The 13510-nt window shown below is 40.1% G+C and overlaps 1 protein-coding gene across 1 annotated transcript in view; it reads left to right on the top strand.

Moving 5' to 3' along the window:
- Positions 1-13510, top strand: part of SULF1 (sulfatase 1) — a 63715-nt gene that overhangs the window by 18772 nt on the left and 31433 nt on the right. Inside the window, exons 5-7 of the mRNA XM_010285276.1 lie at positions 1215-1384; positions 12055-12205; positions 13180-13355. Coding sequence (XP_010283578.1) covers positions 1215-1384; positions 12055-12205; positions 13180-13355 — 497 coding nt within the window. The remainder of the gene's footprint in view (positions 1-1214; positions 1385-12054; positions 12206-13179; positions 13356-13510) is intronic.

Genomic DNA, 13510 nt, shown 5'->3' on the forward strand with positions numbered 1-13510 from the left:
GCCTGGGTATGTAGCTAGAATAAACAGGCAAATAGGAGGGGAGTGGATGCTTTGGGAAAGCAGTCATACAGGCATTTCACTTGAACAGGCCACAAAACCAGAAGTTATCACAACATCGGTGCCTCGCGCTCACTCCCCGCTTCGCACACCAACAGGTCGCTCGCTGTCTCTTCCATACCCCCGCAAGGACTGTGGCAGTGAGGGCGACCGCGGGTGCTCCGAGCGCGCTGCGGGAGAGGGGAAGGGGCAGGGGGGACAGGGAGCGGCAAGCGAGGAGGTCACAGCTGGTTGGCTTGTCCTAGCACCGACATGCGACACAGACCTTGTCCCTCAGGCTCTGCTTTTGCAGCTGTTCGGGGCCTCGACTCCACAACATATGATTAGTCATGCCTGGAAGCGCTTGAAATCGCAAACATTGTCTCAGCACTTTCTCAATGAAGCTCGCGCTAGACCTCCAGGCCAACAGTGAATGCTCCGAGGTGGCAGGTGGTTTAATTTAAGTTTTCATCTTTTTTTCTTAGTTCCATTTCCTCTCTTCCCCTTGTAGGCTTCCATTTGCCACCTTGGCTGTGGGTTAAGCCAGTTTATTAGCGAGTCACAACCTTAATCTCAGCAGCTGCACTGCTTAAAGTTGCACAATTAAACCAACAGAGCCTGCAGGAATTCAACTGCTCCCTGCATTCGCATTTGCAATTTCTTTGATAAAGATTTTTGCAATCTGTTGCCCGTTGTAGCTTTCTCCGACTTTGTACATATGCAGAAGTATACTCTGAACAAAGAGCACGCAAGAAAAGCTTATGTGAGCAGAAAACCAACGTAAGAGTCAATGCTTTCTTGCAGTTAGCAGCCATTACCTTGCAAAAGTGTTTTACCAGTGCAATTCAAGAAACGTATCTTCGTCAGTATAGTCTGTCATTTTAAATGTTACTTAGCATTATATTACAAAATCTGGTAATCATATTTACTTCATGCCTTCTGTTGTATCTGATTTGCAAAATGCTGACTCATTTTATGTGGCATCGCCTGCTTAAGAAAGTAATTACTGCTCAGTCTCCCCTATGCGCCCTCGAATCATACATCTCTTTGATGGTATGTTTTTACTTCCTGATCTGAGCTTTAATGAGGACTTGAAAATAACATAATAACATGATAGTATGTGATCTAATTAATCATGCACTTTGTAACTTTTGCTTTGTGTTAATCGTATGTTCCAGGACTACTTCACAGACCTAATCACTAATGAGAGCATTAATTACTTCAGAATGTCTAAGAGGATATATCCCCATAGACCCATAATGATGGTCATCAGCCACGCTGCGCCCCATGGCCCCGAGGATTCGGCACCGCAGTTCTCAGAGCTCTACCCCAACGCTTCACAGCATATGTAAGTCAAAATCACACCCTGCCAGACCTGCTCCTTCTATCTACTTCTTGTGAGGTATTTGTTTATGGAGAGGTTGTAGGGACAGAGAATTCAGATATAAGAAACCCCTAGTAAGTGGTGAGTGTTTGCTTGTTTCTTTTGCTGTGCTTGCTCCTTTCGGGGACGAGAGTGACAGCTCTGACCATTATTAAAAGAGAGAGAAGCTCTTTTCCTCCTGGGAAGTTGTGGGAGATTAAAAGGTCAGTATTTGGCTTTGTAAGGGCAGCTTCTTACAATACCCTGAAAATATGTAGACACAGGTCAGGATCTGTTGGAAAGATATTACTTCCTTCGTCTTCCTCTAAGATATGTGCTTCCTGGGCTCTGATTAACTGAATGGACTGAGAGTAAAAACACTCTTTTGTAGCTTTTGAGTGCACCAAATTTGTTCATAGACTAGATACTGGCAGATTCCCAAAATAGCTTGTTACACTGCATTTTTAAATAACATGCTTAATCTTTTCTGGTCATTACACTATAATGAAAAAAGAACTCTTCATTTTGTTTCTAGAACTGAAGCCAACTCCAGGTAAAAATCTGAGGATAGTCCTGGATTCCACATCTTTCTTTATACCTTGAATATTCTGGGTCCTTTTCCTCATAGTGAGGTGTTAGGGAAGCTTTCCATTGCCCTTCTGTCTACATGGGCATTAAGACCGCTCTTTCCATTTGTGCTTAAACAACACCATTGCACCTCTTTCCACACAGAAAAAAGCTTAATAAAATATTTTAGCTGGATTGTACATTGATTTGTGCTCTGAAAATGAGGAAGAATCAGCTTCATCACACAGTGGAAAAGCTTCTTGGTCTACAAATTGCATTTTGGACACACTGCGGTAGCTCACACGCAGGGATGTTTTTTGTAGTTACATTAACTACTTTAAAATTGCAAGGAGTAGCAGTTACTGCATAAACTGATCACTAGTTGGGCCAGAAAGAGATTTGCTATTCATGGCACATGGTTAAATATTTGTTAGTTTGTATTTTTTATCCTCTTATTGGCTGCTACTTTCTAGATATACCACTTTCCCTGACCTTACATTCTTAACTGCATTTTTCTTATCCTATATTCTCAATGATTGCACATTCCTGAGACTAGACTTTGCAAGTAATGCAAGCCAGTCAGCAATGTTTCATAGTTATTTAGATTTTCAGGATAATTTCTACCTGTATACAGAAGTGATGAGATTGGTGTTTTAGTTTGTAAATATTCACTTGAAATTTGTTCTCAAATAATCATCCTGAAGAATTGTTATCACCTTTTTATGTCCTAAAGGTAAAATAAGGTAGACATAAACACTTAAAACCTGTCATATTGGGTTGTGTGAAAGAATTTTCTAACTCAGTATCCTTAATTATATGCTCCACCAAAAAGCAGCAGGGAATGCTTTGGAAAAAGAAAAAACAAGAGACGATCCCTTTTCCCTGTTTTTTCAGCTTCTGAAAATCACCAGTTTGGGTGAAACGTCCAGGCCACTGTGCATTATTCTCTTTCCATGGGTCTGATCTCTTTTTGAACCATGGTGGCAACCCCACCATGATGGGGCGACAAGTTCCACAGTGTCACCCTGTGCATCGGGGACAAAGGATCTCCTTTTCTTTCCTTCTAAACCTGGAGCTTCCTTGTGCCACCGGTGTCCCCTACTTCCCATCCTGTGAGGAATAATGAATAGTCACTACGTTAAATTTAATGGGCCTCTCTCATGTCTTCTTTCAATCACCCCTTTTCATAGCAAGAGCGTTGTATCTATTTGTTCTCGCCCTGTTCAACAGATTGCCTCCCGTTTAGTGGCGCAGATTGCCTGGCCTCAGGCAAGCCATCCTGTTTGCTGGGGGACTATCCATCATACAGGACGGTAGGATTCAAAGTGTTTCCGCTTAGCTGTGGGGACCGTGTCTGGAAGAAGAGCACTGAATCACTGTATCTTGCCCTACCTCTTCCCAGGCCAAAGCAACTCATTTTAGGCTTCATGCTCACTGTCTTCTGATAAAAGAGTGCTTGTAGGAACTTGCATTGGTTTATCGTGCTCCTGACGCTTTCTACTGTTTGGTGTTTTCAGGCTAGTGTTTTCTAGCTTGTGCTGCTAGAACCAATGGCTTCAGTTAGTCACCAAAATTTTAACCGCCTCTCCTCCTTATACAGGTTGCATGTCACCTGCAAAGATCAAGCAAAGATCCTAGTTATCTGTTTGCAGGCTCAGTTTCATTTGAGTACTTGTGTAAACTATTTTTATTTGCGTGGACTCCTGGGGTCCAAATACCTTGCTTTGCTAGGCTACTTGTGAAATAGCCCAGAATATGAGACTCAGCTCTGCTTCTTCTTGTTTTCTGGTGTTCTTGATTTCTTGGCAACCTTCTTGCAAAGTTTTTTTTCTCTGGCGACCTCAAGAGATCCTTGCTGGGTTGTTATGTGTTATTGCACTGTCTGACTGCATGTGTTAGAGTTCAGTCTGCAGACTAAGAAATGAGACACATTGAAGATAAACTGCCAGTTTGGGTGGCTGAAGCCTCCAAATAACTGATTTTTCTAGCAAAAATATTAGCAACATGCTCTAAAAGATATAAGAAGTTCAGTTCACACAGAAATATTTGGTGCTCCCTGTGAAAACAGCACAAGAACAATAAAATCCCTCTTGCCAAGGTTTGTGTAACTTGAACATTTAACCCTTAGGTTTTCTTCCTTGGTGGTCAAGCACCATTTGAATCTCTTTCTTTCTGACCTTGGGTGACAGCCATCTGACCTTGGATTTTGTTTTTAAAAACGTAGTTGCTATATCATGTTACTGTAACGCCTACCTCCAACAAAGAAGGGAAATCAGGTCAAAAGCTGCTTGCTGGCTTTACAAACTAAGATGGAAGGTTATACCTACAAACCAAGGATTAAGATAGCCTGTCAACCACATGTGAGGGGAAGTTTTTCTTAAAAGAACAGCAGCTGAAGCAGATCCTTAAGTTACGTGATGTTTCTTTGCTGGTAAAGTGCCTGTCATTTGATTGAAATACTGACTTTATAAATTTAAAAAACACAGCAACCAAAAGTTTGTTTAGAAGAAGTTTTCCACTTGCACATTTGAAGAGGGGAGCGGCTACAGCAGGAAATACTCCAGTTCAGGGAGAGTTCTGCCCTCAAATGTGGGTGTCTGTTGGTCTCATTTCCCCATTTAACAACATGGAAAGAAGAAAATGAAATAAATGCAGCAACAAAGTCCATAAGATTTATGAAAAACCCATCAAATCCAAAAAGAAAAAGAAGAATTACATACCATCGTTACCTTACAGTCCTGTCCTCCTCAGCACAAACAACCTGTTGGAGGGACATGAAAAGTCTTAGAAGGACAAGAAAGGTAATGGTGTGTACAGTGTTTAATCACTGATTTTAAGTGATACCTGTTAATTCTCATTAGCTCCAGTTTAACATGAAACACAGACTCTATCATACTGGAACCAGCAGACACTCTCTATTGTTTTTAAGCGTCCATTCTCCCTCCCACTCTCCCACCTCTCCTCTCCTTAAAATATGTCCTATTTCTGACACCTTAAAATATTTCTGAAAGTTTATGCTGGCTGCCATCACCATAATGAGTGATATATTTTCTGAAAATAAATCATACTAATGCATGTACTCTAGCTGTGCCCAGAACTTATTTCTGTGGAAGAAAATGGGACTGGAGAAGATGTACTAGATGAAAGCAATACATAGATCTTTGCTGTGGTAATGAACATCATCTGTTGAGGAACGAGGTTGCTAGACCTTTGGAAATGCTGTTATTAAATATGAAGTTATGACACAATAGATGGCTCTCTAGGTGTCCCTGGCAGCTGTTACAGGGGAATCTTATTCCATCAGACAGCTGAGCAGGAAAGCTCTGACTCAAAGGATGCTCTAATGAAAGTGAATTCTCAGTTATGCTCAGGGCCTCTGGCACTTTAACTTCCCTTTACCTTCCAGTGCGAACCAGTCTTAGGGGAACTGTGAATCAGACCTAAGCTGTTTATAAGCTGTGAAGTAAACAAACATTAGAAGCAAAAATCTGCGGGAGGCAGGTTTACTGAAGAATGTAAAAAATGGAAATCTGAAACACTGCTGGCTGTGCTCAGTTAAAGATCCTTGGGCTGGCAGGAGGACTGACAACCTGATTTTACTGTTGCCTGGAAGCAATCCCATTGCCAGGCTAAAATTCCTTGAGAGGAGCAGCTAGAAATGGTATCAGGGAAGAGATCGGAAAACTTCCCAAAGTAATGTCAGAAAAGGTACATGGTATGAAAGGCAGAGCTTTAAATTTCCATTTAAAGATAGTATGAAAGGTGCTGAATAACCAGGCAGTAGCGGTGTGTTTGCATGAGGAGTAATGCTGTTGCACCTCCGGATCCCCAGAGCAGTCTTAGCTGGGAATTTGGGGTGCGAGATGGCTGCATTCAGGGTGCCTTCTAGTCACTGAGGCTGAGTCTCAAACATCTGCCAGGTGCAGTGGTATTTCCTGTAATGGGGACACTTACCCATTAGCGAGGGATCATCCATTTGCATCGGTAATAAATCTTGACATGCCAGTGTGTCTTGTCACTGCTGGCCTGAGGCCTGCTTGGACTCCTGACTTAGAGATAAATGGTCACAATCATCACACGCATCATTGCGAGTGTGACTTTAAACAGGAGCAGGAAAATAGTGTGATATAGGAATGTGGTAAGACTCTAGTTACACAACTAACTTCTGCAGCAGCAACAAATAAATTTTCCTAAAATAAAAAGGTGTTATATTTAACGGGTAACAACTTTTTTTCTCCTTTATTACAAAATATAGCAGTTGTGTTACACTTCAGGAGTGAAACTTTCATACCTCGCATCCCCATATATATAAAAATATCCCTGGGTTTCAAAGATTCCCCTTTTAAAAGGCAGTGAAAGTAGACACAGAATGGTGAAAGTCAGCTTGACATTAATATTGACCATGCCACTGGTCATGTTTTTTGGACTTTTAATTTTGCCTGGAGCCTAGGCTTTCTGCTTTCCAAGAACAGTGTCTAAACCTAGAGGTCTATTTACCTGGAAACAAAGGATTTGCTTCCTTTGTTTATTTACCCTTTTTCTGAAGAAACATGACCACTTATGCAATGTTTGCTAATTATATTTCAAAGAATAATATAGGTGTTAACTTTGTACAGAAACTATTCATTTTTCACAATGAGTTTTGCCATAGGTATTATTTTAAACTGTTGACTTTCATTTTTATGAAACAAAAATGTTCCTGGGGCATATAAGTACTGTATTATTTTCACTAACTGGATGACTCCCAATCCAAACAGAAGATTAGCCAAACACTTTTGGGATAAAAACCCCTGAGAACGCTATGGAATTATTCAAAACCAACATTTTAGGCAGTATTTTTGTGAACATAATTTTTTTTGTTGAATAGAAACAGGAGGGAATTAGGAGGTTGTAAATAGAGGCAAATGCAGATTTTTAGTATGAGCAATTGAACAAATGTTTGTAAACGTGCTCGTTTCTTTCCAGGTTAACCCATCTGTAACAGACATGTATATATTTAGATCAATTCTTTAGAAAACAAATGTTAATTTAAAGTTGCACTGAATTCTGGGAACTCTTAAAACATGCTGTACTCCGCTTTATTTCTTTTCCACACAGATACCACAACTGTGTAAACAGCATTAGCCAAGCTGAATCTCCCGTTCTTTTCTTAACCTGTAAAATATCTTTCTGTAATAATGATTTGCAGGAGGGCTGCATTCCATTTGTTTCATTGAATACCACACAAAAAGGAGTTCAGTTGCTAGTAGAAGGCAGTGGAATTAATTTCTGAATGATTTGCTATTTGAGGACCCCATTTCAATAGGTCCTCAAGTATAAGCATCCATTGTTTTGAGTTGTTGGGTTTTTTTATTTATTGTCTAACTTAAAGTTATTGTGGTACTTTAGAAACCAAATAAGATGCTTTCTCTATTTGGAAGTTCAAATTTAAATATACAAATATACTAAACATGTTATCAGTAAAAGTAATTAAAATGTGTGATATGAAACGCTGATTGTTCACGTAACTGAAGGTTATTGAGGCCTTTTGGATTCAGGCCACGAAGCCGAATGCTAATATAATTCCTTTCCTCTCAACATAACTTTAAGTATCTATTTGAACTGATGCTTACAGATAAATAAATGATAGATTTCATGGTGAGTCTTTCTTTAAAGATAAAAGTGCATTACTGCTTTTAGATACTTACTCCTTCCATAGCCTATAGAACGCTTTATCACCACCACTATGGGTTTTCTTGCTGCAGTTTAACGGGTGGTAAATAGACGGTGAATTTCCATGATGTAGCATGAACACAGCAATGCACAGTGATGCAGAGACGTTAAGCGCTAACAGAGGCCGAACCACAAGTCATTCCTTTCCTGATGAGAGTGTAATCTAAGGCTAGGGAAGGCTAATACTAATTTACTTTTTTCATTTTTGCAAATGTGTACATAAAATGGGATGATTTCTCTGTAAATTTATTCACATAGGTGAATGATTACGAAATCTCAGGGTCAACTATTGTTCTCATTCTGAGAATGTGTTTGTGGGAGAGTGCCTGTCTGGGTTCAGCCTTTGCTATTGTTAAGTATTTGGGATTTTTTTGTTAGTTAAACTGGGGGTATCAAATTGAAATTTTATGAACCTGACATCTTTCAGTGTCCCACCCAGTGCCAGAACAGACCTGTCATGGAGTGCTAAGCAGTCTCTATGTAGTGAGTTCTGCACAGTATGTGTTGGACAAATGTAAGCGAGCAACTGAGCAATCTGGATTTGCCCAAGCTGGTAGAGCCTACAAGAATGACAAATACTATACCTTTTTAGTAGAGTAGTCATTTCTCTCTCAATCCGTACCCTCTCTACAGATTTAATATTCATGCAGTATGTTTCCGGTCATTTTAGAATAGCATGAAGGGGAGAACTTTTTTATGTTATATATTTTTGTGACCTGTAAAATGAACTCTCAGTCAGTCTCTGGGCACACACTCAGAAGTCCAAGTGCTTTACTATTTGCTGATCTTTACTGCACTCTGGGGCAGCATCTGAGCTGTTCAGGGGCAGCCCCAGCAAAGACCAACAGGCAGGTGAGCAGTAGCTGCTTGCCAGACTTAGAGGCCATGGACAACCTGAAAATAATGGGGTACCTGGCACTGTCTGCTGATCATGGATCAACAAATGTGCCCAAGACAAGATAGCCTCCATGACTGACAAGAGGCAACAGAAGACATGGTACATATCTTCTACCTTATATTCCCAGTGCTAAGAGGAATCAAGGAAATGTAGAAGTTGGTGTTACTTTACAGCAGTACTTGTCAATACAGAGCAAAGCTGTTCCCAAAAAATGGAAGAATAGAAACAGTGACAGACTGCCGTGATGACTTTCAAGGGCTTATAACAGCTGAACATTTAGTTGATATCTCCAACTGTTTCAAGAAAAAAATATTGTGATAAACAGTTATCACTGGCAGGGAAGAGGCCTGTCTACTTGGAAGGGTTCTCAGAAATTAGCAATATACTCCCCAGAATTCCTCTCTGTTGTGTGTGTTTGTTTTACACAAAAAAGGTAGCAACGTCTGAGGGCAATGTCAAATCTTGTGCCTGGCAAGCAGTGCCGTTCTGATGGATTTCTGCAAGGCACAACAAACAAGGGTATGCAGGAAACATAGACGAGCTGTGGGGTTTTTGGATTCCTTTCTGTCTCTTCCCCAGTACTCCTTCTACTCCACTTTAGACCCATTTCATATTTCTCCATCAGCCACTGGCACTGGATATTTCACAGAAGGTCGTATGCCTTGAATTGTCTTGGAGAAAAATTCCGCTCACTCTCTGCCTGCTAGTAGCATTTCTCACCCAGAAAATTCAAAATGCATTTGGAAGGTGTCTGTGAAAGGTTTTAACCGCCCTGCTAAACCCTTGAGTGCTGCTTTTAAAGACTATCCATTATGTGGAGGAGGCTTCTCACAATGGCCTGGGAACATGAGACCTGAGCCTGCTTCGGCAGCTGGCTCTCCTTCCTGGCACAGCGGCAGGCTGTCACTGCGCAGCCGGCTGAGCGCGGCTCACAGCCACCTCATCCCTCCGTGGCCGGGGCGCTCAGGAGTCTGCTAGAAAAAAAGCAGGGTTTTGCTGAAAAATGCTTATTAATCAAAACTGAGCTCTTTCATGGGAAAACATCTCGTTTGACAAACTTCCAAAGAAACAGAGGAAAGTTTGCACTGGAAGTATCCTTCTTTTCTGTCGGTGTCCCTAATACCAGATAGGTGACCAAAACTCCTAAGACTTACTTCTATAAGGTCTAGGGCTCCATTGGTCCATCTGCTAGGGCTGTTGGCAAGACAACAACCTAAAGGGCTGTGCTCTTGGGCTCAATTTCATTAAATTTGTGGTAGTATAAACATTCCTTTTAAAAATTAGACTTCAGCCATGGGAAATGTCAAAAGTTTTGACCTTTCAACCTGGAATAAAAGAATTTCCAGCAGAAAAGGGATTCTAATTTATGTTTGTCATTGCTTAGTAGGGAGCTAACCTTTCCATACTTAATCAAACGTTCACAAATCCTGTGATACCATTGTCTCACTTCTGTTTTCCCTTGAGGCTAATTGTTAAGTAGGTTAGACAAAACTAGCTGTATGTACTAGAGACATATGTACCTCTGAAATGCTACCTAAATTCTCAAAAATGGTCTCCAATTAACTGTGGACTTAACTTATTGTAGTTGACTATTAAACAAGTTTACTTAACAACTATGTAATTGTCCATTCAGCCAATTTTTATCCTCAGAATATATAGTTATAGGTTATACATACTATAGCTAAGTAAGATCGACTGCTCCAGTCAAATCAACTGCTTCCACCATTCTGTCATCACATAAAACCATGTCAAGAAAAATGAAACCTAAATGAACGACTGGTCAAAGGTGTGACTTTAAGTTATCAGTATACCATGTTCTGATGTTGTTCAGCGCTACCTCTTACAAAAGGACAACTACACATAAACACTTCTGTGTGGAAAACATACATTTTGCACATATTAAAATTATCAGTATCTAAAGAGTATATTAATATTAAATTGCATTTTTGTTATAAACTGAAAAGAGAACCGTAGGAATCGAATTAATTCAATCACACAAAAGCATTTTTTCATTTTCTATTAACATTTATTTTTCAAAGGTAATGCTGCAATATATCTATCATGTACTGCAGTGTATTAGAAATGGGGGAAAAAAAAAACCCAAAGAACTTCATCAAAATGGCAAAACCTAGATTCTGCACGTGTCAGAGAAGGAAATTGCTCATATATTGGTGAAACCATTGCGGGACATGGATTTTGTCTGGTGTCTCTTCACCTTTTAGTTGTCATGTATGCTAGGTATAAAAACAGGATTGATGGAGAGCTTTTGCCCCATGCGTATCTGTACAGCAAATATACTTGACAAATTTTTTGCAGTACCTTTTCTTCAGAGGTGATGTATCTGTGAAGGTATCCTTGTTTCTTATATGATATCCTTCAAAAATTCACCAGCTATGGATAGAACACCTCTCTTAAATCTTCCCTTTAATGTTTGTGTGAACTCCTAAAGCATCATTCTTTGCTTCAGTAGGACTCTGTGCTGTACTTCTCATCTAGTATCGATAGCAGTATTAGTTCAATATTGTTGTCATAGTCTATGTTATGCTGGTAATGCACTGTGCTCTGTATTCACATTAAAAAAATAACACCTCAACAGTATTTAGTGTATAAATAAATGTTATTTTGGTATGGGCAGAATTTGCGTATCTACCACATCACTGGGTGTCACTGGGATGTAGCTCAGGTGAGGGCCAAGGGCAAATGATGGAGACTGAACGTGGACCTGGACTCAAAGGCACTGGTTGCAGCACTTTCTCAGCTTTCTCCTTCAAGGCCACAGCATGGCTTCCTATCAGAGCTGACCCTGTGCCCAGGTAGCCAGCCCCAGGGGGATTGCACTCAGGATCCTGGCAGTGCCAGCACTCACCTTTGGTGATGGGGAAGGGAAAAAAGTCAGTGCTTTTGCTCTTTGGGGCATCTTGAAAGCTGATAACACAAGTGTTACTGTTCTTATCTTAGTACTGACTACTAAATGTCTTTATCCCACAAGAAAATATCTTTCTTGTGAGTTTCATTTAACTTGTGCTAATATAAAGGTAATTTCCCCACTGGAAGCATCGGGCAATTTACATTAATACTAAGGGGAAGTACTCATCTTTGATCTCTGACTTTCTGCGTTTTTCTACTTACCTTTATGGGATGCATCATTCAGATAAGCATTTTTAATTATTAGATTCTTTTGAGAAATACGTTTTGGCATATCCCAAAATATTAACATGGATCTGATAGTGGTCTCTGAGCCTGAAAGAAAGCTCAGAAAGCAAGTGGTTAAAAAACATTGAGGAAGTGATGTATGAACCAATGAAGCTTGGAAACCGCTGAAGTGATGTTTGTTGGTATTTGACATTAGAAATACCAGCTACGACACAGAATACGTGATTTAACTGTTTGTTGGCTATTCCTGTGTTAGAGGAGTTCCCACCTTCCTCCAATGCCTGTGACGCTGCACAACTTTTCAGATCTTTTCTTTTCCTCCCAGCACTCCCAGCTATAACTATGCACCAAACATGGATAAGCACTGGATCATGCAGTACACGGGGCCCATGCTGCCTATCCACATGGAGTTTACAAACGTTTTGCAGCGCAAAAGACTTCAGACCCTGATGTCAGTTGACGACTCTATGGAAAGAGTATACAATCTTATTAGTTGGCAACAAAAGTAAATTCATTCCTTCTTTACCTTCACCAACCACAGCCTGGGGAAAGGCCTTGGGCTACAAAGAATTACCCAACATATCCCCAGTAGAAATGAATTCTGGTTTTCTGCAACATAGTTCCAAGCTCCTCACTTGCTTCTTTTAATTGCTACTTGAATAAACGATGATTTTTTTTAAGGGAAAAGTCACTGGGCCTAATATAAGTCCTGGTATTAACAGAAGATGCATCACCTGCATGTACACATGGGTAGACACAGGTGCACACATGACAACTTCTATTCATTTCACACACTCCCTTCACAGTTCATCCTTCAGCTGAAATCTGGGACCTGGCAAATCACAGCAACTCAGGTGTCAGTCTGCTAGTGTTTGCAGAAGTTAGGCAATGCAGTGTACAGCTAATTATAGGTAACGTGATACATGAACTATTAGGTGCACTTTGCATGACTTTTTGTTCAAAAACCAAGCACCATGACCAAAGTTCTTCCCCCAGAGAGATTTCTTTAAACTTTAATAAAAATTTACAGCCTTTTCCCAAGCCCACAACTGTAAGGAATGAGAAAGTTGTAGACTAACACAGTAAATCAAATCTGAGTACCATTTGCCATAAAGCTGTAGCAGACTTTTTTCCCAAGCTGTGTTTGAGTACACAATGACTTTTGGACATATTTATGCAACTAAATTAGTAGTACCATATTTTGCTATTTAATTTTCTGAATCTGTTTAATTTTCCCCTCTGTCAAATGCAGAATTTAACTTTTAAGTTGAATTTTTGAGCACCGCAATAAAGACAAGATGTAAAAATGTCCATCCCCAGTTTCAATAACCTCATCGATGTCTTGTTTAGTTCTGTGAATTTAGGGGAGTAAAATGATAGTTATACATGATTATGCACAAAACATGCTTTGCTACATTTAATTCAGAGTTTTTCCTATGTTGTGTTGCAGTTATACCAAATGCTTGCAGAGATGGGAGAACTGGAGAATACCTACATTATTTACACTGCTGACCATGGCTACCATATCGGGCAGTTCGGACTGGTCAAGGGGAAGTCAATGCCATATGACTTTGATATTCGTGTTCCTTTCTTTATTCGTGGTCCAAGTGTAGAGCCGGGATCAGTGTATGTTCTCTTATGTCTCTAGCACAGCTGTTGAACCTAATGTAAAATGTTTCTAAGAGCATGTAATTATCACTCTGTCTAGCTTTATTTCATAAAGGATGCCCTATTATTGCAGAGCAATGAGTCTTATAAAGAGGCATGCCTTTCATTTTGCA

This window comes from Phaethon lepturus, unplaced genomic scaffold (assembly GCF_000687285.1).
Source record: "Phaethon lepturus isolate BGI_N335 unplaced genomic scaffold, ASM68728v1 scaffold1194, whole genome shotgun sequence".
In the NCBI taxonomy this organism is placed as follows: domain Eukaryota; kingdom Metazoa; phylum Chordata; class Aves; order Phaethontiformes; family Phaethontidae; genus Phaethon; species Phaethon lepturus.